Consider the following 26,227-nt stretch of genomic DNA (forward strand, 5'->3'; position numbering starts at 1 on the left):
TTTATTTTGGTAAAAGATACATAGCATGAAATTTACCATTCTAACCATTTTTAAGCACACAGTTCAGCGGCCATTAAGTACATTCACATTGTCGTACAACCATCACCACCATCCATCTCCAAAATTTTTTCATCTTCCCAAACTGAAACATTAGAGCCATCAAACAACAGCTCCCCTCCTGTCTCCTCCTCCCAGGTCACGGCAACCACAATTTTACTTTCTATGAATTTTATTCCAGGTACTTCACATAAGTGGGATTATACAATATTTGACCTTTTGTGACTGGCTTATTTCACTTAGCATAGTGTCCTCAAGGTTCATCCATGTTGTAGAATGTGTCAGAATTTCCTCCCTCTGTAAGGCTGAGTAATATTCCATTATATGTATATACCATGTTTTGTTTATCCACTCATCTGTGATGAACATGTGGGCTGTTTCCAGAGTAACTAATTCTCAATTTAATCTCACAAATTAAGACCTGCAGATCACTCATATTCAATTCAGTTCAAGGGTAACTCACTGTGCAAGGAAATAAAGGCTTGGAGACCTTAAGTAACCACCTCTCAAGTGCTGAGACTGGGATTCAAATCCACATCTTGGATTCAGAATCCTATGTTCATTCCACTAGGCATGCTGCTCCCGCTGGTGCAAGGCAGAATGTGACACATCCTGGGGGAGAAGCTTCAGGAAGGTAGAAGGGAAACAAAAGAGATGAGCACCCACCTGAGGGGAGAAGCTCATGCAGAGGTAGGTCTTGGAGGTCATGAAAGCTTGTGTTAAACAGAGATAAGGGGTAAAAGAAACTGCTTAGCAGAGCAAAGTAGGGAAGGCGGGCAATCCAAGTGTACACGGAGGGGCTGGTGGAGCTGTCCAACATACAGCTGGAAACACAGAGGGACGAAATCCTGGTCATAATGAAATCTAGCTGGAGGAGTCTGAGCTCCACCCTGCAGACGATGGTGAGCCACTGCTGGGTTCTGAGACATACACAGTCATAGCTGTGCTTTGGGAAGGTCGCCATGGCAATAATGTAGAACAAAGATGGAGGGGCGAGGGTAGTTTGAAGGTAGGAGAGTCAGTTAGAAGGTGACTGGAATTAGCAGATGTGACATAATTAGTCAGAATGGAAAAGAGGATATGGAAGTGAGAGACCTCTTAGAGGTGAGGATGACAGAACCTGGCCATTGATACATTATGAATAGGGAGACCAGACATCCTAGTTTGTCTGGGACATCTGTCTTCCTAGCATCCTTTCACTCTCAAATGGGTCCAAATTTGGACAATAAAGTATATGATCACACTAACTAGGAATAAGAAAACAGACTCAAAGGTGACTCTAAAAGATTTTGAAACTGTGTTAATGAGGAAGGTGGTAAAACCTTTAAAAACACAGAAGGGAAATCAGGGTTTTTGGAAACATTACGAGTTTGGATTTAGACACACTGAGTTTGCTGCTGAAGTGAGGAGTTATTTAAGGGACAGAAGCACCTTGCCTGTGGATTTGCGCTGTGTGACATGAAGGAAGGCATCATTGACCTAAAAAAATAAATCCAGAAAAAAATGTGGTCAGATTTGCATATATGCACATTTCAACAAACATCTGTTGCTGGCTCAGTTCTTAAAAGAGCTAAAGTATTAAGATATGTCTCCAACAAAGTGTATACAGCTAACTGTGCAATATTAACTCAATAACTGATCACCACAAACTCAAAGGAAAACAATAAGAATAACCTAACCTCAGTTCTAAACTACCATTTTAATGTTGTCAGGCAAATGAGAGCAGGTGAAAAGTCCTCAGGCCTGTCCATACTCTGCTGTAATATTTCTGTGTGTTCTAGCTTTTAAAAGAATAGAGCTACTGCCAGAAGAATCAATCATTGAATTTTTTTATCATTTTTATCTTTTTATTAAAATGGTCCTATTTTCAGTATAACTGAAACTGCAGTCTCTCTCAAATCCATTTTTAGAAGTACAAGGTTATAAAACATAAATTAAAAAGCAGTCACAGTAATCAAGACAGTGTGATATTGGTGTATGAATAAAAAAAAAAAGGTCCATGGAACAGATTAGAAGAGCCCAAAAATAGACCCACACAAATATAGTCAACTGATCTTTGACAAAGGGGCAAAGACTATTCAATGGGAAAAGGGCAGCCCTTTCCAAAAAATGGTGCTAGAACAACTGAACATCCACATGTGAGAAAAACAAAAAAAGAATCTAGACACCACCCTTATATGTTTCACAAAATTAACTCAAAATGGATCTTACACATAAATGTAAAAGGCAAAATTATAAAACTTCCAGAAGAAAATAAGAAAAAAAGTAAGGTACCTTGGGTTTGGCAATGAGTTTTTTAGATACAACACCAAAGCACAATACATGAAAGAAAAAATTGGTTAACTGGACATCATTAAAATTAAAATCTGCTCTGCAAAAGACACTTAAAAGAATGAAAAGATAAGCCACAGCCTGGGAGAAAAATATTTGCACAATGCTTCTCTGATAAAGAACTCGTGTCTAAGATATACAAAGAATTCTTAAAACTCAAAAATAGGAAAACAAACAACCCCATTTAAGAATGTGCAAAAGCTCTGAGCAGAAATTTTACTAAAGAAGATACACAGATGGCAAATAAGCATATGAAAAGATGCTCAATATCATATATTGTTAGAGAACTGCAAATTAAAACAACAGTGAGATACAACTACACACCTACTGGAGTGGCTAAAATCCAAAAAGGAACACCACCAAATGCTGATGAGGCTGTGGAGCAATGGGAACTCTCATTCACTGCTGGTGGGAACACAAAATGATACAACTACTTTGGAAGACAGTTTGGCAGTTTCCTATAAAACTAAACATAATCCTACCATATGATCCAGCAATCGCGTTCCTAAGTATTTACTCAAATGAGCTGAAAACTTACATCTACACAAAAACCTACACAAGAACGTTTACAGAAGCTTTGTTCATATTTGCAAAAACTTGCGCACAACCACCAAGATGTCCTTCTGTAGGTGGATGGGTAAACAAGCTGTAGTACATCCAGACAATGGAACATTATTCAGTGATAAAAAAAAAAAAAGAGCTATCAAGCCATGAAAAGACATGGAGGAAATTTATAAGATACAAGATCAGCTTACAAAAATTACTGCTATTTCTCTATATCAGAAATAATCAACTAGGAAATAGAACAGAAATAAAATATTGTTCTCAAAGGCAACAAAAACAATAAAGTAGTTGTAATGAACATAAGTCAGAATAATCCAGGAGACTTTAAGGGAAAAAAACTTTAAACTCTATTCAAAACCATGAACAATCTGAATAAGTAGCAATATATCCCTGTTCACAAGTGAGACAATTAAAATTGTAAAAAATATCAATATTACCCCAAATTCACCACTAAAGTCAACACAATTCCATTCAAAACTGCAGCCAGATTCTTTGAGGAGCTAAATAAATGTATTCCAAAATTTATCTAAAAGGATAAAGATTCACAACTAGCTTAGTCACACTTGAAAAAGAAGAACGCAGGTGGAAGAGTTACTCTTCTAGATATTAAAACATACTTCAAAGCTATAAACATAAAACAGTGTGGTATTATTACAGGAACAGATACGTGAACCAAGGGAACAGAACAGAGAGCAGAGAGCAGACACTTACATGTATATCTGGGAATTTGAAATAAGACAAAGGTGGCACCACAAATCAGTAGAGGAACAATGAACTGTTAGGTCTGAGAAAACAAGCTCAGTACAAAGAGAAGAACTGAAACTGGTTACCAAATTTATACCCAATACAAAGGTGACTTCAGATAGATTTAAATCCTTAAGTGTGAAATAAAAGAACACAGTTAATAGAGAAAATCACTGTGATTCAGGGATGACAAAGGATTTGTTAAACAAGTCCCAAATAACACAAACCATAGACAAAACATTGATGTTTGACTGTATTAAATCTAGAAAAAAGTGACAGACACATGACAAATTTGGAAGGACAGACTTGTAAAGCCTCAAACGAACATCTGGAACCTTGCTACTCACAGGGTGGTTCAGGACCACAGGCTTCTGCATCATCTGGGAGCTTATTACAAATGCACGGTCTTGAGCCCCATCCCACCCTTATTAAATCATAATCTGCATCCTAACATGGTTCACGTGCAGATTAAAATTTGAGAACCACAGGTTATACAAGGAGCTTTTGCAAATTAGTAGAAAGAGACAGAAAGTCTCACAGAAAACTGCCTGAAGGGCTTAAATTGCAGTGCAATGAGATGGAAACCTGAATGGCTAGCAAATATATAAAGAGATGCTTAAATTAATGAGAAACCGAGGAAATACAAATTAAAATAACAATAAAATGCCACTTTATGCCTATCAACTTGGCAAAAATCAGAAAGTTGGACAAATGCTACATTTCAACAGGGTGGCAAATAAACAAGAATTCTCATGCACTGCTGAGAAGGGCATAAACAGGGCAAGTCATTCTGGAGAGCAGCCGGCAGTCAAATGAAGGATGCATACATCCTATGACCCCCCAACCCGAGTCCTGGGAAGATACCCCCAAAGCGACATTTGCACAAGTCCCGAGGGTTATCTATGAGACTGTTCATTGTAGCACCGATTATGGCGGCAGGCAATCAAGTCAACTTTGAGGTTTATCATTAGGGAATGGATCTGTAAACCATGGTAGATGCACACCATGGACGCTATGCAGCGGTGGGAAGTAATGAACTGGATACAGGACCAGCAATGCAGGTGGATCTTAGAAAAGCAGCACTGTGTGCAAAACGTAAAAAACAGAACACGATCTACAGCACATTTATGTCACTTGAAAATAAATTAGCACACAAAATGATTCTGCGTGTCTTACAAGGAAATATAAATCCAAAGATATGTACCGAACACATGATAGAGACTGACTCAGAAAACGAGAGTAAGTAGAGACAGCCATAAACATACAGACGTAAAAGCCAGAGACGGGCCTCGTGCCAACAGCCAGGAAGATGTGCTTCGAAACGAGGATTACAATTAACCAACCCTTTCCACTTGGACTCCTTCCCCAAAAGCATAAGAAAAATAAATAAATAAAAATAAGCCAAGAAACCAATCAATCGTGGCAATCTCTCTGCAGCCTGAAATTCCTGATTTCGAGAACATCTGTCTTTCAGGCCTTTGGGCCTTACAGAGACCTTCCCAGTCTGTGCAAATTTAGATGTTCTTGGAGGAGGCAGAAGAGGGCTAAGACAGATGTTTGAAACACTCGTCTTCACCCTGTCCATCACTCAAAGTACATCTCCAGGCGACTCACAGCTGCATCACGCTCCCTGTCAGTTAGAAGCTTCTTGTTCCCAGGGATCTGTCATAGCCCACAACAGAAATACTTGGGAAAACAAGCATAATTGGAGAGACTGATATTTCTTTCCACCTGGCATCCTTGAGAAATGAGGAATCTCCTGCAAATAAATGTTAACATAAAAAGAAAGTTGTCTCTGCCAATGCTAAAGCTTATTTTTAATCATTCTGCATATAGATCTTTATAAAAATGTGGCACATATTTACCTGACTTCTTTAAAAGATATTATGAGGGGCGGGGGAAGCATAATCTTTCTGTCCCATGATTTGGGAATCTCAGAATTTTGAGCATACGTTATTTTGCCCTCTGTTTTTCGGATGTTCTGTTAATTCTGTGTCTAGCTGCCACTTCTGTTGTGATAGCGGCTTCTAAAAATAACCCAGCTCTATCCCTTCCTACCTGGTGGTTTCTATCTGGGTAGGGAAAACAGACAACCAGTTGTGTTAGGGGCTGGATGTTTAATACGAGTGATGAGTCTCTGAGTGAGAGACTAAGAAGTGAAGTACCAGGCTTTAGACCAGAGGGTTTTGATAGGTAATTCAGATGCCTGGGGACATTGTCCCCTCCTGTATTCTACAGGCTGTGTCACGCAGAGGGAGGCTGCTCCACACGAATCGAATGCCTACACAGATACACAGGCTGTTCCCAGAATCTTGGTTCTCTGCCCTGCAGTGGGTGAAGCCAGAATTAAATTTGTCTCCAGAGATATGCAACCTGGAATTCGGGGGCTGGGTGAGGATTTTGCTTTTGTTTTAGGTTCTGTTGGAATTCTTAATTAGCTCATCAAACCGGCATAATCAGAGTTAACTATCATTCCCTAAATATATTATGCTGACTCATCCTTCTCATTAGAAACTAGCGTTTCCCCTCTCGCAGCACTGTCCTAAGACCATCCCAACTGAAAAATAAATTCCTTAAGTCTTACTTTTTATTGACTGGCATACAGAATGTACCTAGTGAATGTCTGACGAATAAAATAAACTCACGAATGAATGAATATATCGGGGGCTGAGTGGGACTGTTTTTAAAAGGTAGACATGTTTAGTTAGCGATACACTGTCACAGCTGAATTATATGCATCGGCTCACTGCTCTGATAGAAGTTAATCTGAATCCTCTCTTAAAAGTCAGTCAATGCATTTCACCAGAAAAGATACAGATGGCAAACGAGCATATGAAAAGATACTCAAGATCATTCTTCATTAGGGAAATGCAAATTAAACCCACCATCAGCTACCACTACACACCTATTGGCTAAACTTGAGGAAAACAACTGACAATACTAAGCTCTGGCAGATGCAAAGCAACAATGCTCACACACTGTCAGTGGAAATGCAAAATAATACCACCACTTTGATAAGCAGCTTGGTAGTTATTAAAAGGTAACCATGTAGAAGCAAATCAGTATAAACAAAATCCTGAAATGTTCAAACACTGTAAGTTGGAGCACCAGCTTCTAATCCAAAATACATCAAAAAAAGGAGAAGGAGAAGGAGGGGGAAAGAAGGAAGGAAGGAAAGAAGGAAGGAAGGAAGGAAGGAAGGAAGGAAAAGAAAAACCTATAAACCCACGTACTGTGGGCTTTGCTAGGAATGCGTTAACAGTATCCCTGTCTTCAAAATCATGGGCTGTAGAGACTGCTTCTCGTGACTGAGGCACAGAGAGTGAGCTGCTGGCTTGGCCAGCTTGCCCTTCTTGAGGGGCATCAACATCTGTTACTTCTGAACTGACGTTCTTATCTAATGATATTCTCTAGCCACCACTGGAGACTTGGGGTGTGGGTGACGGGCTAGGGAAGAACCAGCTGCTCGGTAAATAAAGCCAACTAAATATCTGTATAAATTTAACAAAAAGGTTAAACATATACTTAGTGAATGACCCAGAAATCCCAGTCAGAAGGTAAATAAAAACATAAGTCTATACAAAACTTATACATGAATGTTTATGGAAGATTTATTCATAATCACCAAAAAGACTAACTAATCAAATATCTATTAACAAGTGAAGGAAAAAACCAAGTTGTGGTAAGTCCATTCAATGATATTATTCAGCAATAAAAAAGAACTAACTACTGACTTATGCAAAAACATGTGAAGCATGTTGCAAAGTTGCATTATGCAAAGCTGACTCAAAAGGCTACATACTGTATGATTCCATTAATATGACGTTCTGCAAAAAACAAAACTATAGGAACAGAGAACAGATCCGTGGCTGCCAGGGGCTGTGGGGGTAGAAGGGGACTGACGACAAGGGACACAAAGGAGCGTTTTGAAGTGATGGAAATGTTCTATATCTTGATTGTAGGGGGGGTTAGATGACTAAACATGTTTGTCAATTTACAATTTGCAGGGAATTTTACTGTATATAAATCATCCCTTAATAAACCCATCTTTTATTTTTTAACACCTCTATTGTGGTATGGTTCCTGTATAATAAACTACACATATTTCAAATGTACAATTTAATGCATTTTGATAGAAGTGTATACCAATGAAACCACTACCAATCAAGATTGCTAACATTTCCATCACTCCCCAAGAGGTACAGTTTTAGAATTCCCAACCTATCCCTTCCCATCTCCTTTACCTACCAGTAACCTTAAAAATAAATCTGACTTGTGAAAAAAAAAAAAGGTCAAGCCATGTATTACTAACCACAAAATTAAATAAATTTTCAAAATTAAGTGTCAGCCTGGGTTCCTTAGAAAATACAGCCTGATCAAAATGTATGCCCTAATGCTACATGGCAATCCCAGGGAGGTGAGGGTGAGGGGAGAGTCGGGTGATCAAGGAAGGAGGAAGAGGAACCACAAGGCATGTGTTACTGGTCCGGAACTGGCCCGAGCTGCGGGGGGACACGCAGCTGGTTGTTGTTCACACGGGTCTGCTCCAGAGAGGTCGTATGGAACCCGGGGCCCATTGAAATGGCCCATTGGGAAGAGGAAAGGCAACTGATTTATCTCTTCTCTCCATGTGCCCAGGCTTGCCCACGCAGGAGCTCCTCCCCACCTCTGGGTGGTTACCCAGACCCCACATATGGTTTCTGGGGCCACCAGACCTTCAGCAGGCCCTTGGGGTCAGACCTCTGCACCGGAGCAATGGCATCTCTTGCCCCAGTGGGCAAAACAGAGGCCTCGCCTCACGTCAGCCCTATCCTGGGGGAAAGCATGAGCCTATCAACAGTGTCAGGAGATGGGCCCGAGGGCCGGGCCGGGGCTGTGTGACTGCAGGGGTGGGCAGTGGGAACCATCACTGGAGAAGTGTGACAAGAGGCCCAGGCCTGGGGCAGGTGGGGCCGGCTGATGTGGGGAGGCCCCTACACTGGGTCTACAGCAATGGACTAAAACTGATACTCCATCTAAACTGAAGGAATAGGGGTAGGGGAGAGCATAGCTTAGTGGTAGAGCACGTGCCTAGCATGCATGAGGTCCTGGGTTCAATCCCTAGTACTGCCGTTAAATAAATAAACCTAATTACCTTCCCTCAGCAAAAAAAAATAAAAAATAAAAAATTTTAAAGAGCAATTTAATTTTTAAGAATATTCCACAGATACACTCAGGAAACCTCAAACAGACAATTTCTATCCATTAAATCTGTTCATGTGGTGATCTCACCCCACCTTCACATAATAAACACGTTCAGCTCCGTGAGGTTTAAGTCCTGCGTCAGGTTGGGATGTGTGTGGGCAGCTCCCTAGAGAAAACAGACTCTGGCACATCTAAATAATGTCTTCCTCTGAACAGATCTTGGGGCTAATTCACAACCCACCCGTTGTCGTGGCATGGATACCACCCTTCAGAAAACGATACCTGCTAGTTAAAATTCAAAACCTGAAGACTGCGTCTCTAATCTTGCCTCTAAAATGTCAATGTAAAAGTGTTACAGTTCAGGGACCTGCAAAAGCTCAACTCTGTATTTTATAATGACTATGTATTTTGCTTTAAACGATATACTGAGGGTTGACCATGTGCTTTTATACGTACTACCTTATTTAATCCTCATAAGCATGTAGGAGGTAGGGCATGTTACTGCTCTCATCACAGGTGAAGAAACCAAGGCACAAAGATGTGAGTCTCTTGCGCATAGCCAGTTAAGTGGCAGCGCCAGGCTCTGAACGCCAGTGGCCTCACCCATACCCACGATCATCCACTGAAGAGATGTGTGAGTACCTGCCGGGATCTGGAGGTACAGGCAGCATGTGGGCCTCTGGGAATGACGGGCATCATACAAGTCCTTACAAGTGGATGAAGAAGAAGCAGAGAGTGCTACGGATGCTCACACCTGTTGCCTACTAAAAAGCCTATAATACAAATACGTGGTCATGTTAATACCAACTATCAACGTCAAATCTATAAACCCACATATTCAGGAGAAGATGTAAGCTGGGAAGCACTGGCATCTCTGGTGTTATGCAGATGTTAAGTACTGCAGTCATTTTCCAAACAGATTCTGATCATTTTTTTTCCAATGTGTTAACTGATTTACGTGAAAAAATATTACCTAGGCTTTAAAGTTCAGTGAAATTAATTATAATTTCCTTTAGTCATCTTCATTTTAAAAGAACAAAATATATAAATTCTGGTACTGCTTAGGAAAATCCAAGATTCCTGTTCATTTTAACAATAAGACAGCTTGTTCACATAGCTAATTTCATGATAGATGGATAAATTCTGTGCTCTAGAAAAAGGTTTCTAAAAAGCAGCTTCTGGCTTGTTTGAGGAGAGAGTATGAATGACGTAGCCATAAGGAGCCCTCATTCCGGGGTCAGAGACCAACCCGGACTGGATTCCAGGTCTGTCACTTACGACATAACATTGGGCAGATTTCTCAGCATTTACAGGTCTTGATTTCATCTGTAACCTACGATAAAAATGGCTCATACCTTAAAGAGTTGCTGTGACGATTAAGTGAGAAAATGCCTGCAAAGTGCTTAGCACAGTTCTTGACCTACTGTATGTAAGCACCTAGCGTCTGTGAGCTGCCGTCACTATTAACACTATTATCCTAAATAGCTTGCACAGTGAAAGAAGCAGGAAGGGAAGGAATAGTGAATGGATGGTGTGTGAATGAGATGCTTAAAATGTGTCAGGGAGCTTGGCCTCAGGTAACAGTTGATAACAGGAAGGTCAGCAGAGTGGGCAGAGCTAGAAAATCCTACGCGCAGAGCCCTCGCTGGAAAAGAGAAGGGCAAACAGAAGCCGACAGCAAGTTAGCAGTCAGTTAACTTGAGCTTAAGATGAGAGAGAACTTCAATGTGGGTAACTGTAACAATAATCCACCTCGGGTTTTCTTTCCTGCCTGAGCGGCACCTAGAACACCTCAGTGAGGAGAAGAAACAGCTCCAACTAGCCTGCCTTTCCACTCTGGTCCTGCCCACCTGTCCTTATCCTCTGTCGACAGGTGTATGTGAGCCTCAGGTAAAGCAAACATCAGCTTATGAGTCACATGATAAAAGTCACAAGTTGGAAAGGGACCCAGAAATTCTCTGAACTGGTGGCTTTCGAGATTGCAAGCCACAAAACCGTTCTTAAAAGGGAAGTGTGAACAAAAAGGTAAAAACACGCAGCTACTCAGGCCCCAGCGGAGATGGAGTCCCAGAACCCGGGCAGCTCAAGTCTCAACCTGCCCACCCTGCATCCTGCATGCGGCTCTGAAGCACAGTCTGAAAGCCATTGATACTGTCCTACCCTTCAATTTTAGAGACGTGGAAACTGAAGGTCAGAAAGGTGAGGGGCAAAGCCGCAACAAGACAGGGGTAAAGCTAGAAACACAATCCAACCAGTTTTCTGATCGTCAGTCAGGTTCTCAGTTTTACCACTGAATATTACCTTCTTGACCAACATGCCACAAAGATGAGGAAGAAAGCAAACTGTGTTTGAGAAGAATGTGCATCAAAAAACATAAAACTGTATGTATGTTCATGTGTAACTGAAAAATTGTGCTCTACACTGGAATTTGACACAACATTGTAAAATGACTATAACGCAACAAAAAAAAAAAGTTTTAAAAAAAAAACATAAAACTGGAAGGCTGAGGGAGGGAGGGTATGGCTCAAGTGGTAGAGCACAGGCTTAGCATGCACAAGGTCCTGGGTTCAATCCCCAGGGCCCCCTCTAAAAATAAACAAGTCAACTAATTACCTATCCTCCCCTGAAAAAAATAAAATAAAATTTTTTTTAAAAACTGGAAGGCTGGAGAGCAACGAGGCTGGCAGTGACAGCTTGGGCTCCACTAATCTGCATATGAACAAAACATCACCTTCATCAGTGGCTGACTAGAGTTACCAAAATGGTTTTTTGAACATTAAAAGAAATTAAGCCAAAAAAAAAACCTTCACAGTGAATGCCTAACAGATTCATATTTACAACTATATTGCATATGCATGCACACAATTACACTTTGGAGGAAGTTTAAGCCACGTTAATGGGGCTGTGAGGGAATGAAAAAAGGGAGTGAAGAGCCAACAAAATTAACTACAGTGACTAATGGATGAATTACAGTCATACAATGCTGGGCATGATTTGGTGTTTTGTTCACAAAACTCCAGCTTAGATCATCCGGTTATACTTTTAAGAGTCTACATTCTACAAAGGTCAAGTTAAGTGCTTCCTTTTTGGACTTGTACGTTGTGGAGTTCAGAGTTCATATCAACACGGGTAAATTATTTTCTAAAGTACTATCATATCCCTCTGTTTAAAGCACCAGTGATGTAGACAGATCCCCTCAAAACCCAGATCCTTCACAGTCTTTACAGACTCAGTTTCTCACTGGCTTGCAATACCTGAGTCCACAGCCATACAACCCAAAAGACAGGGAGAAGTCCCATGACCCTGCAGCCTGTGAAACCCCATTATTTTGCATTGTATTTTTACCCTTTAACTCCATAAACAGAGGAGTTATAATATCTAGAAAGAAATTGTCCAGGAGTTTGACACAGATTATTTCCTGGCTTTATCTACATGATATCCCTTAAGAGCGTCTCACCTCCTCCAGCTTAAAAACAGCTCCGATGTGTGGCTGGATGCGCCCTTGCTGGCAGTACTGAATTGCAGAGGACAGGCCCCTGGAGAACAGGGGAAAGTTCTGGTCCCGGTATCGGCCCAAGTACAGCCCCATAGCAGAGACATTCTTCAGAAGCAGAAGATTGGCTGGCACAGAAGCAATGGTTCCTCCGGCAAAACCTACCACCACAATCCTGCCCTCCCATGCCAGGCTGCGGACAAAAAGGAGAAAGAAAAACAATTATAAAAAGTAATGATCATTCACACCCATTAGGATGGATACTATTTTTAAAAAGAAAAAAAAAACCAGAAAATAAGTGTGGGCAAGGATTTAGAGAAATTGGAACCCTCATGGACTATTGGTTGGATTATAAAATGGTGCAACTGCTATAGAAACCAGTATGGAGGTTCCTCAAAAACTTAAAAATAGAACTACCATATGATACAGCAATGTCGCGTCTATAACCAAAAGAACTGATAGCAGGGTCTTGAAGAGATATTTGCTCACCCATGTTTACAGAAACACTATCTACAACAGTCAAGAAACAATCTAAATGTCCATCAACTGATGGATGGAGAAACAAAAAGGAAATCCTGTCCCATAAGAAGACATGGATGAACCTTGAGAACATTATGCTAAGTGAAATAAGCCACTTACAAAAAGACAGATAATATATTATTCTACCTACATGAGGTATCTAAAGTAGTCAAATTCATAGAAACAGAGAGAACAGTGGAGGGGAGTGTATAGCTCAGTGGTAGAGTGTGTGCTTAGCATGCATGAGTTTCTGGGTTCAATCCCCAGTATCTCCATTAAAATAAATAAGTAAATAAATAAATTTAATTACCTTCCTCCCAAAAACAAAAAAAAATTAATCAATAAAAATAAAATCTAAAAAGTAGAATGGTGGTTACCAAGGGCTAGGGAGAAGGGGGAAAAGAAGTGTTGCTGCTTAATGAGTATAGAATTTCAGATTTGCAAGATGAAAAAGTTATGGAGATCTGTTTCACAACAATGTAAGTATATTTAACACTACCAACTGTACACTCTAAAATGATCAACATAGAAAATCTTTCGTTATGTATTTTTACCACAATAAAAAGCGCAGAATGGGGAAAAAAAGCAATGTACATTAATTCAAAGAGACAGAAAGAGACAGAAAGTAGAACAGAGGTTACCAGGGGGTGGAGGGGACAGTTTAATGCATACAGAGTTTTTGTTGGGAATGGTTACACAACATTGCGAGCATGTTTAATTGTACACTGAAAAATGGTTAAAATTTTAAATATTAGGTTACATATATTTCACCGTATTTTTTAACAAAAAAAGCAACATGCATTAAACCTCCAGGTGTGAATTCCTCTTGATGGTACAAGCTGGCTGGGGTGAACCATTCTGCACCAGTTTGGACTCCTCAGTAGGAAAATAAAACTAAGCTATAAAGAAGACAGTAGGGGCCAGAAGAACTAGACCGTTTTGTAAGGGGACCCATTTTAGAATTAAGGCTTTCTATTTAACTACTCAACTACTTTGCGAAAAGGAATCGGGTATAAGCAGATGTCATTCCATATGCTGAACTTCAAGACAACTCAGTTTGAAGGTTTTGAACTTAGGAAGCAGGAATAATTAGTCAGGCGCTTTAATGAAGCATCATTTGCTTTGCATAAAGACTTACCTTAGGGCTCATACTTTTCGAGAGAATTTTGAATAATCTACAAAAATTCACACAAGTATCCTGCGCCCCATTACAAGAAGTACCATACAGCACACGCGAAGCGATGAATTATAAAAGCAAATTTTGTTAGCATCTTTTATATACGTGTATGTTTATTTTGTGTTTGCTTCTGCCTTTTCTTCAGAGGGGAAATGAAAGGCTGCTGCCCAAACACTGTCATCCAGGCAAGACAAGGGTGTGCACTCGCAGCTCTCTGTCCCAGCTCTGCATTTACGCAACGCACTCCTTCCTTTGCATCCTCTCTAAGCACGGTGGCAGGCACAGTGCGGTGATGCTCAGGGGCTACAGAACCGACTGGATCCCTTCTGTGGGCAAGTTGCTCTCTCTGCTTCTGTTTCTCCTAATTTAAACTGAGATAAACCACAAAACTGGGCTTCCCAGGATGACACAAGAAATGAAGCTAATATTATCAGAGCACTCCAGAGTCCCTGTTTGAAAACAGAATGAGAATTGGTGTGGATACAACAGTCGCGTTAAGTCTCAAGTGACTTTTTTTTAATTAAACAAATCAAGGAGACACTTACACTGGTGGCTACTTCAGAAACCAGTAAGATCAGAAGAGTCTGTACCTTGGTGCCCAGTGAACAGGGGGACTGCCACGCCCGTAATTCTAACATGTGGACAACGATCTCAAGAATTACCCACATCCTATATATTAAGTAGTTAGTGGGTGCCGGCATGGCTGAATTTAACGCATGTATAATTTCTAAAGCATTTGGTATTGCCAACTAGAGAGTCTGCAGTCACTTTCTGGATATTTTCCAGTTGGATATTTTGTGTTCGCTATATTTAAGCATTTCCTGATTTCCCCTCTGCTTCTATTCCTTTTCACCCACCCACTCAGCTGTTCTCGATGATGCCGGTGCCTACAGGAAAAGTGAGCAGCAAAGATGAAAGAGAAGCGAGGCCAGAAGGAAGACAGAGGTCTGGAGAGGTTTCAGCGGAGCCCCAGGTCTAGCCCACTGGGAAAGACCCCTGTGCGTACCTGCGGAGAGCTTCCAGGAAGAGATCTCCTCCCACAGTGTCGATGACCACGTCCACCCCGCCACTGCCCACCAGCTTCCTCACCGCCTCCTTCAGGCTGCCCTGACTGTAGTTCACGCTGGAGTGGGCACCCCGCTGCATCGCCAGCTGGCACTTCTCATCACTGCCCGCAGCAGCTATTACCTGCGCAAAGAACACAATGCTTCTGATGGTCCAGAATAGGTACCAAGAGGGGCTTACCCCACCCACCCAGCCTCCAATCAAAAGGCACTAATCAAGGAAGCCAATTCCCTGTCCCAGTATCAGCCTCAACCCAACACATCAGGTCCGTCACACAGCACCATCACACTGGCCCCTCCGTGCCCCACTGGCAATGGGACTGACATCTCCAGGAATCCTGGAACTCCAATGGGTCTACGTAGGAGATGGTTCAGGAGACACAAAGTCCTCTCCAAATGCAAATTAAAACCCCTATTTATTGAGTACATACTCTGAGTCAAGTGGTAAGGACACAAGCTAAATAGCAAGCTTAGAGTCAAGAAAGCAAGACCCAGCGGTATAGCAGGGGGAGCTCAGAGGGGTCCAGGAGCACGAGAGGTATCCACCTGCGATCTATTAGATCAGGAAAGGCTTCTCAGAGGGCAAAACATGACTCAATGGAAAGACCTTGAAGTCGGACAGACCTGAATTCAAATCCTGGCTCTGCTATTAACTGCTGTGGTACCCAAGGCAAATTACTCAGTAAGAACCAACACTTGGCACTTACTATGTGCCAGACACTATTCTAAATGCTTTACATACATTAATAACTCACTTAATCTTTTTTTTTTTTTTGGCTTATAAATATCAAACATTTATTTCTCACAGTTCTGGAAAGTTCCAGATCAAGGCACTGGCAGATTTGGTGTCCTGCTTCTTCGAAGGCTAAGCCCTCACATGCCAGAAGGTGCAAATAGTTCCCTGGGGGTCTCTTTTATAAGGGCAATAATTGCATTAATGAGGGCTTTGCCCTCGTGAACTAATCACCGCCCAAAGGCCTCCACCTCCAGATACCATCACCCTGGGGGTTAGGATTTAACAAATTTGAGGAGGACACAAACATTCAGTCTATAGCGTGGTGTAACTTTAAGGACCCAGGGATTTGTCCTTTCCCTTACCCATATCTTCTTGTTCTTTTTTTTTTTAAATCAAAGTATAGTTACTGTACAACATTATATAAGTTACAGGTGCACAATATAGTGATTCATGGCTTTTAAGGGTTATACTCCATTTGTAGTTATTATAAAGTATTAGCTGTATTCCCTATGTTGTAATAACTCAATCTTAATAACCCAATAATATACGCACTATTATTATCTCCAATTTCGAGATGAAGAAACTGGGGCAAAAGAAATCAAGTATCTCGCCCAAGATCACACAGCTAATAGGAGGTAGAACTGGGATCCAAACCCAGGTAATCTGTCTCTAGAATTCTTGCTTTGAACCTCTATACTTCCAGCCAACTTCTCTTAAGCTTCAGTTACCTCATCCTTAAAAGAAGATGTATTTTTTAAATTAAATGGAATATTGTATATAAAGCACTGGGAAAACAAAGTGTTACACACACTGTTAAACATATGTAACCCTTTATTCTATTTAAACCACAGCACATCATGGGATGGTATACTTACTCCCCTCCTGTAGAGGGATACAGATCCAGAGAGGTTAAGTACTTAACCCAGGAGCATACAGGTAGGAGGTGGAAGAAAAGTTTCAAATCCAGTGCTGCCTGATTCCAAAGCCCATGTTTTTCCACTCCATCACCCTGGGACAGAGCCATGTCTGAGGCCTGCCAAAGATGGCAGAGATGGCTGTGGGCCACACTGTGAAGTGGCCTGGGGGCTGCAAGTCTCCAGAAAAGCTTCAAACACTCAACAATTTGCCTGGAGATGCCCACCAGCCCAAGCACTTTGGCCCCAAGGTGACGTTCAGAACTTGCAGTCAAAAACCCAAGAACATCCGTGTCCCCAAAAGAATCTAAGCTCACTCATAACTATTTGCAACTACCATCAAACACTCCCCAGGGCAGCCCCCACACAGCTGCATTTCACTGAGGGCTGTCAGCACACAGTGCCTCCGAGGACACGCCAGACTAGGTCAGGTACCAGCCTCCAACCCAGGCTTCCCTGGGTCCCGGTCAGGCCTGCTGTGAACCATTTTCTCTCTTGATGCCTCACTTTCTTTGTCTGTGAAACAGGGGTAATAAACACTTCCATTACCCATCTCCCGGGTAATGTGAGGGCCAAGGGTGAGGTGATTGCTGCAGAGGCACTCTACAAGCAGGATGAGATGCTGTGAATGGGACGTGTTCTCAAAATGACCTGTTCCAAGTAGGTGGCGTGATGACATTATTATTTTTTTTCCCTGTTTGCTTTTGCTTAAAACCATTACTGCTGCTAAAGAAAATACAGCTTGGATTAATTTTATTATCTGAATTGAAGTGAATTTTTCTCTCTGCCTAACTTCCCATGGCTATTTAAAACAAATGGTACGATTTTACCTTTCCAGAAATGTTAAATAGTCAATGGTTCTACACAATGAGACTAATTTTGGTCTCCCCTGCTAAGAGAGGTGCTAAAAGCCCTTACTTTTGAGTTGAAATACATTAATATTTCACAAGGAGCCTCTTGCTTTCAGAACTCACAGGCCCTTCCCCAAAGAAAGTCAATGTGAGGAAGGAGCGATGCCACCTGAGGCAATTCCAAATCAGCCCAACTCTCACCAAACCTGCGCAGTGTCTCTGCGCCTCTGGATATCCCAACTGGGACTCCACAGGAGCCTCACACTCACCACGTCCAAAGCTGAACTCACCGTCTCCTCCTGGGTTCCCAGTCCCAACAAATGGCCAGTCCCCCAGTGAGCCTGGTCGGTGCCTTCCCCTCAATGTCTAATAATAACAGGGACCATTTTTAAAGGATCCTCCAGCACACGCCACACCCTCCAGCAAGCACCGGATTCCCACAACCGCCCTATGAGAAGAGCATTGTTGTACAAACGAGGAAACTGAAACTATTAAGCTAGAGACAGAGCTGGAATCTGAACGTAGGTAAGGCTAACTCCAACGTCCTTGTTCCTTCAGCTTCTCTTAGGATGCTATCCGGTCACCAAATTCTCTATTTTCTTCTACTTTGTCTCTCTCCACTCATCGCCTGCAGGGCCTGGGCTTAAGTGTCATCACCTCTGGCTTGGGTTGCTCCAAGAGTCTGCCCTACTGCGTCCAGATTGCCCTGGACCTTGCCCCATCCCTCATGCCCACTGCCACCAGTGGGAACTCTGCAAAACGCAAAGATGATCATGTCACTTCTCTACTTAAAACCCTCAGTAGCTCCTGATAGCTTCCGAGAAATGTTCAAATTCTGCAGTCCCTCATGATCTTGTCTCTGCCCACCGCTCTGGAGTCACCCTCTACCACTCCCACCCCTCAACCCCGTGCCGTTGCTCCAGAGATGCTATTTGTAATTCCCTGAATGCATCAGGTTGGTACCCAGGTCTCTGTCTTCTAATATGTCCACCCATCACTGAATCACCCTTCCTGTCCCTTCTTCCTCTATACAGCTGTGACCAGTCCTGCAAAGTCAGCTTAAATGTCTACCTTCTCTAAGAAATCCTCCTTCTCTGACGCCCACAGGCTAAGAGAGATGCCCCTATAAAGGGCTGGGTTCTTCTTTTATGTATTCATTCACTCATTCAGGAAATACTTATTGAGTGCTTACTATGGTCGAGGTACCATGCTAGGTGCTAGGACTATAATAATGAACCGACCAGACACTATTCCTGCCTTCATGGGGGTTAAAGTCCAGGGTGAAGCACACAAGTAAAGGACTAACCACACACTATGAAAGAGAAGTAAAGGATGCTCTGAGACCACATACAAACAGTCAGGGGCAGAGGGAACATCTCCTGAAGGACAAAGAATATTTCCCTGAAAAGGCAAACATCTGACTTTGAATTTGAACTGCAGGGGAGAGAGCTGAGAGGGGAGGGAGAGGGAATAGGGTCTGCAGAAGCTGAGAAGTGAGTGGAACCTCACTAAGTTCCTGGGAACCAGAAGGACCAGTGGTTTACTCCTAAGCCCCCTCGCTGGGCTGCAAGCAGAGAGATGGCAAGCCCCTGGCCCAGGTTCCTTTATATCCCCAGTGCCTTGCACGTGATTTTTAACAAATAAATGAATATATACGCTGTGATTTTTAATAAATACTGTGATTTTTTTTCGTGCAAAAGCATCTTTTTATTTTTTTAACACCTTTATTGCAGTTTGGCTCCTGTACATTAAATGACACATATGTCAGATTGGACTGTGATATTTTTAAATGGAGAATCGAACACGCAAATACCTTGGCCTGAAGAATGTTTGTTGCCACGTCTATCACGGCAAGGCCTGTGGCTCCAGCTGCTGCTGTCACTAAGACGGTTTCTCTGTGCCCAAAAAAGAGGAGTGTTACCCAAGAAACCAAAAATCATCCAGCAATGTGATTCCACGAACAATTTTAAAGCAAAAAGAGAACTCTCAGGCCACTGCATTCAACCCCTCGTGTACATGGACACGTATACATCCACCCTCCGGCCTCCTGGGCTGGATTATGTACGTGGTGGCTAAATCAGTGCTGGTTTGGTCCAGTCTTGAAGTCTTCCCAGGTAAAAGATCCCTCGATCCCTCTGCGTAACCTCTTACTCATGCCAGTGGCAGCCTTCTTTGGGGCTACCCCTCCAATTTTTACTTTGCGAGTTCTGTCTTAAAATTGTTTTCACTAAACACAGGCAAATTTTAGAAGGTGATGATCATGTAGCAGCCACAGCTCAACTACACCCATCGCTCTGGAGCAATCCCGAGGCTCTATGAGAAGAGCAAGAAGCTGTACGCTACGCTCCAGGGAAAAGCGGGAAATTCAGCACCTGAGTTTGAAATACCACAGGTAGGCACACCCGACCAAACCTCACAGGAGCAAACACCACAGGCCTCCATCAAAGCCGGACTGAAGTGAGTTTACATAAACCGACCCTCTAAGAGTTAGGGCTTTCTAGGAGGTGATCTCCAGAGGGGCCTGATTTGAGAGAGAGATTTCTTCAAATTCATATTGGCCAATTCACAGTCTACCATCCCTCTCAGACAAAAGGATATCCCCTCTGTCACCAGACTCCAGTCTTGGGTCACTATCTTCCTTTGGCCTTTCCTCAGACAGCCTGAACACAAGGTGAAGGTCAGGGGAGGGGAGTCGAGGGGCAAGGACTGGTGGGCATTTCTGGTATCAGAGAAGGTACCAGCCAGCCCTCTGTTGTCTGCACAGTCCTCACCCAGGCTGGGTCCGGGCCCGATGCTCCAAGGCCAGGATAGCAGTGCTGTAAGATACAGGCAGGGCCGCCGCTTCTCGGAGGGGGACACCTTCTGGAATCTGCCACAGTGCCTATAAAAGGCATAACAGTGACTTAGGCATTAAGCACCTGTACCTGTTCATTAAGGCTGCTCAGTACCTATGATGATTTGATTTGCAAAGGGCAACACATGTCAGGAACCAAGCCCAGTGGAAGTCAAGGCCAAGCAAGCTGTGGCCAAGTTCAAGACCTGGGGGCAACCATCTTCAAAAATCCTAAGGCTGGTATCTGGATTAGGAAGGAACCAACTTATGGAGGATGTAACACAGGCCACTGTACTACAATGAGTGAACTGAATGGGACAAAAATTTTACCTCAGATAAAGCTGTTGGGGGAAAGAGTATACTGTTCACCACCAGGGGGCACTACTCACACCTCGCACAACCACATGCCCCCACCGCCCTGGCTGGCTCCCTTTCCAGGGCTCCCTCTTTCACAAGCTTGGTGTGGGGGAGAAACCCATTACACCCAGCTCAAAGCCCCCAAACCAGTTTTTCTACCAAAACTACCAAACTGTGGTCCAGTGGGACAGCCAGCCAGTTGCTCTGGGACTCGGAAAACAAAATGCCTTGCTTCATGAAACCACTCTACACAAACAAAGCTTTGTGCAAGGGCTGTCTGACGGACAGAAAAAAAGGGATTGAGCATTTGAAAGAAAGAAGTGCTTGGCTGAGAAACAAGATATAACCAAAAGAATACAAAGAGAGGGAAAGAAGAAGGAATGAGGGACAGATGGAAATTAAAGAAAAGAAAGAAGAAAAAAAAATCTCCAAGCATTAATATTAAAGAGATAGGGCTACCTTGTGGTCAACGACGCATTCTTCAGCCATACCATTAAAGCCACTCATGCCAATAACTTGATCTCCCTGAAGGGAAAACACCAGCAATGTTCAAATGAATGGCCTTGCCACTTACCCTTCCCAAATTAATCCAAAAAAGAAAGAAAATCCTCCTTTCTGACCTAGTAAGACACAGGTTTCCCTTAATTATCTATTCCGTGTTAATGTTTAATTTCAGTCATTTTCTCAATACCCCCACCAGGCTGCCAAGCCAATTTGAGCACATTTTGGACCAGGATAGGATGGGGTAAGGAAAAGGCTGATAAGAATTAGAATATTGGTGTTAATTTCTTTCACAAGAAGCTGAAACTTGAGAATTCTCTATCTTCTCAGTCACTAAAAACCCAGGTGCTGCCTTTTATTAGTAATAAAACGTTTGACGAAGCCAGGAACTTCCACGGGCTACTTTCCCCCGATTCAGAATTAGTTTCTGCCCGCTCCACCTTGATTTCCCTTTGATTCTGCTGGCAAAGGCCAGGAGAAGCAAGAACTCTGGCTACAAATGAGGTTAGCACATTTCTCATAGCTGGCCATACATCAATTCCCTAGATTTCAACTAATTTACCTCTTTCACCGCGCTGACATCCGTGCCTGTCTCCAATACCGTCCCAGCAAACTCCATTCCTACAACGAATTGTTTAAAAACTAGGTTATCTGTAAAGCCCAGCACCAGGGAGATGAGAAGACCCTGATCAACAGACCATCCTATGAGTTTTCTGGAGCTGAGAGGGTCTGTGTTCCTCCCACCCAGGGGAGGGATGGAAGAGTGTTGTCCCCCAAGGCACAGGAAAGTGATCTAAGATTTCACAGTCACAATCTGTAAAGCTATGGCAGGCTCATTCTTACTGTGACGCAAATGAAAATTCCAAGAGCTGGCAAAAGCATAGAGAATCACAGATATACAAGTGCTTTTGACCTTGACCACTGGGGCCTTGGGCTCCTACCACACCTCAATGACAGCATTCATTGTGTTGTATTTATTTGTTTCCATGTCTCCTCTTCTGAGGCCCTCAAGGACATGAACTACATTTATTCACATGGCACTTGGCTCAGTTGGATGAACTGGTACTGTTTGCCCTTTCCTCTTCCACTTCCAAAATTTCTTAATTTAATGATCATATATTTCCCACTTGAGATGCCGGAAGAGTAAGTCCGTTGAGTATGACACCACCTTCCCCCCCATCCAGCATTACAGCAAATACAAACTGAGGGAAATGGCTCCCAGTGCTGAGACATAACCAAATACCCTAAGGCCAAAACACAGCAACTGTTCTGCAACCACTGTGCCCTAAACAGTGTATATCTGTATAAAATATACACGTACTATATACATGTTAAACTATACTTCTCTTTTAATAAATGTCAACAACAAAAATCAGTCATTGGTCCACAGATTCAGGAACTAAATGTAATCAGATTGGGAATAATGCAAATCAGATAAGAAATGTATAAACTCTTTTTCTTCTTTCTGATCCTTTCGTATCAGGTTTCTTGGGGCATGTATTCATGAGACTGAGAGTTTTAGCTGCAGCAAGATGTTTATGATCCTTCAGTGAAAAAACAAAATTGAGGCACTGTCAACGAATGAAAGGGAATGACCTGGGCCAGTGATGATTCTGATCAGAATTCTGGTGAACATAATGATATACAAAATTTTATCTGTTCATTTGTTCATTTTTAAAGTATTTATTGAGGGATGGGTGAAATAGGTGAAGGGGATTAAGAGGTACAAAACTCCAGTCATAAAATAAATAAGCCACAGGGATGTAATACACAGCATAAGGAATATGGTCAATAATATTGTGATAATTTTGTATGGGAACACATGGTTACTGGCCTTATTGTGGTGCTCATCTCATAATGGATGCAAATGTCAAATCACTATGTAGTACACCTGAAACTAACATAACACTGTTCATCAACTACATTTCAATCAATCAATCAAGTACTTATTAAACATCTACTATGAGCCAGATACAATAGTGCTAACGGGGGGCAGGTAGGGGAATAAGGCTGAGCAAGGCAGTCACAGAACCTTCGCTCTCAGCACTTGCAACTTAGTGATTCTAATTAGCAGTGAGGTTGACGTAGCTGAGACACCACAGGCAGCGGGCAAACACCACTATCACAGCGCCTGAGATGAAGCACATGGTTCTGAAAACTCTCTAGACCCTCTTTTCCTGAAGCAGTCCCTCGGCCGCCCTTCATACTCACCAGGTGTGAAGGGAAGTTGGGGCCTTTCCTGATATTGACCATGACAGACCAAAATATCCGCAAAGTTAACGCCACAGAAATGGACATCAACTCTGACCTGCAAAGGAAACAGAGCAACAAGGCAGAGCAGTACACATTGGTGGAGACAAAGTTCATTCAATTATATCAAAATATTTGCTGAACGCCTACTATATACCAGGTACTGAACTAACTACCAGTGCACAGTCTTGAAGCAAAATGGACAAGGTTCCTGCTCTCATGAAGCTAAGAATATAGTAGAGAAGACAGGCATTAACCAAATTAATTATGAAGATTTATGTGCTAAACTACAATTCCTACACAAAATGTTAAAGATACAAATGTACAGTGCTATATAAGCACATAATGGGGCGGGGGGGATTTGACCCTTTGGGGAAGTCAGGAGAAATTCCTGAGAAAGTAACACTTGAACTAAGAACAGCTAAGAGTTAATTATTCAAAATTGGGGGTAGTGGGGAGGAAAGCCTGGCACAGACAAAAGCAATGGCAATGTGCAAAGGCCCCGTGGTGGGGACAAAAGAAAAACCAGTGTGCTTTGAGGACAAGGAGGAGAAAAAGATGGGTTAGAGAGAGCAAGACCCACACCATTGAAGGTTTTGTAAGCTTTATTATGGATCTTAGTGTTCATAGCAGGAATACTGGAAGCCATTAAGAGATTTTAAGCAGAGGGTAACACGATCAACTGTTTGGAGAATCAGGAATCCTACAAGCTAGTCCTAGAGTCCCCAGTTTCTGGGTTTCATAACAAAACTAGATCGGAGGCAGGCCTGCAGGAGTTTCTCTAAGTTTTATTAGGCAGTAGTTCTCAAAGTGTGGTCCCCAGAACACCAGCTTCAGTGTCACCTGGCAACTTGTTAGAAGTTCAAATTCTCAACCCCCAACCTACTGAATCAGAAACTCTGGGGACGCAGCTTGTTTGAACAAGCCCTAGGTGACTGTGATGCAGCCTGACGTCAGAGAACTCCTGTCAAAGACCAACACAACTCAACAGGGCTTGGAATCACAGGAGGATATGAAGGCTGAGACAGAATTGGTGAGAGCTGTTTGTTTGTTTGTTTGCATTTCCAATTTAGTACAGAGGTGGCCATATTGGTGAGAAGACATTTTATGGGCAAAACACATTCATTCAACAATGTTTTAAGCATCCGCCACAGGCCAGGCACCATTCCAGACTATGGGGATTTTACGGTGGGTCAACGTACGTAGGCCCAGCTCTCATGAGCTAATTCTTGACAAAGCAGCGTCCGGACACATAACAGAACAAACGATCCCAGCCCTCAAGCCTACGCACATGGTGTGCATGACACAGCTGTTGATGTGTGCAGCCCATATAAATTCTCAAGCCACTCCACCGTGATTTAGGGTGAACGTCTTTCAGCATGTGAATCCCAGGAAGTAGATGCTCACCCAAATAATCCATTGAGCCACAGGGTCTGTGTTGGTGACACTTCAGGGCTGCAGCCACATTCCTCCCCCTCACCAGTGGTCCGCAACCCTGAGCCTCACTGCCTGCTTCACTTTGTCAGAGGTTCTCATTATCCACGCCAGATGACAGTGTTACTGGGGGATCAACAGGCAAACCCAAAGTGACTCCCACATTTCCCACCACTCCAACTGTGGGGAAATGCCCACAACCCTAAACTAGCCCCACCCACCCCAAATCACTGCAGTACACCAGAGGAGGGCACGTTATCATGGAAATTAAGGGCGTTCGAGGGCTGGCTGGGGGGAGGAGGTGGGGGTGGATAATTAGATGTTCACACTGAAAAGAGGAAGCAAAGGATGGGGTCCATTTATCTGTGTTAAATCAATAACGTGCAGGTGGTTATGCAAAGCAGTGTGCAAATCAAACTGTCAGTTTCTAAGGCAACAGCTCTAAGGTCTTCAGAAAAATGCCTACATGTGTTTTGAGGAACAATCTTCGTTTAGAACTCTGGTCTTTTTGTGACCCAGGAAACGTCCCTTCTAGAAGCCCAGCCAGAAGTTGGGCTCCAGTCTCGCGGGCGCCCCCTAGCCGAGCACTTGGGAACTCGACCCGGGACGGAGCCGGCGGTTTTGTGGCTGGTGGCCGCGGGGACAGTGAAAGGGACGTCCAGGGGTCCCGGGGCCAGGCCAGTCACCCTACCTCGTGCGGCCGGACAGGGCGGGGGTCGACCTCCTCAATGGCCAGGGGCTGCTTCAACTCGGCGCACAGCGCGGCGCGGTAGTGCCGGCCGCAGCCCTGCCCAGCCCTCCTGCAACGCGGAACAAGGGCCGGGTTACTGGGGGCGAACCGGGGGTCGCCTCTGGGGGCCCGGGGGTGAGTCAGGGTCGCACCTGCAGAGCCACGCCCGAGACCAGCACCGTCCCCACACCGCCGCCGCCGCCGCCATAGCCCCACTCAAGGGTCGCCAGAGGGGGCAGTCCGAGCACTGCAGGAAGAGCCGGCCGCCGCCCCGCCCCGCCGCGCCCCGGCCCGCCCCGGCCCGGGACAGCGGAAGGGCGCCCGGCCACGCGGCCCTCGGACGCCACCCGAGCGCGCCTCGGGCCTGCCCCACCAGCCGAGCGCTGTGCTTCTCCCGGGCGCCGCTGGACCTGGAGCCCGCCGGGGGGGGACGGGGCTGGGGGTGGAGAAAAACAGGTGAAAAAGAGAGTCCCCGAGATTAACCTTTG

General features: G+C 43.5%; 1 protein-coding gene across 1 annotated transcript; it reads right to left on the reverse strand.

Annotated features, from left to right (window-relative positions):
- Positions 1 to 211: 211 nt before the first annotated feature.
- LOC105099969 (quinone oxidoreductase-like protein 2) lies at positions 212 to 26,020 on the reverse strand. Its single transcript, XM_031436782.2, has 10 exons — positions 25,892 to 26,020; positions 25,701 to 25,809; positions 23,537 to 23,633; positions 21,888 to 21,946; positions 21,284 to 21,349; positions 20,406 to 20,515; positions 19,448 to 19,529; positions 15,076 to 15,257; positions 12,338 to 12,566; positions 212 to 1,536 (listed from the first exon to the last, which is right to left on the reverse strand). Exons 1-10 carry the CDS (start codon positions 25,945 to 25,947, stop codon positions 1,468 to 1,470), a joined length of 1,059 nt encoding a protein of 352 aa, XP_031292642.2. The 5' UTR covers positions 25,948 to 26,020; the 3' UTR covers positions 212 to 1,467.
- Positions 26,021 to 26,227: the final 207 nt, after the last annotated feature.

The sequence above is a fragment of the Camelus dromedarius genome, chromosome 23, assembly GCF_036321535.1.
Source record: "Camelus dromedarius isolate mCamDro1 chromosome 23, mCamDro1.pat, whole genome shotgun sequence".
NCBI lineage: Eukaryota > Metazoa > Chordata > Mammalia > Artiodactyla > Camelidae > Camelus > Camelus dromedarius.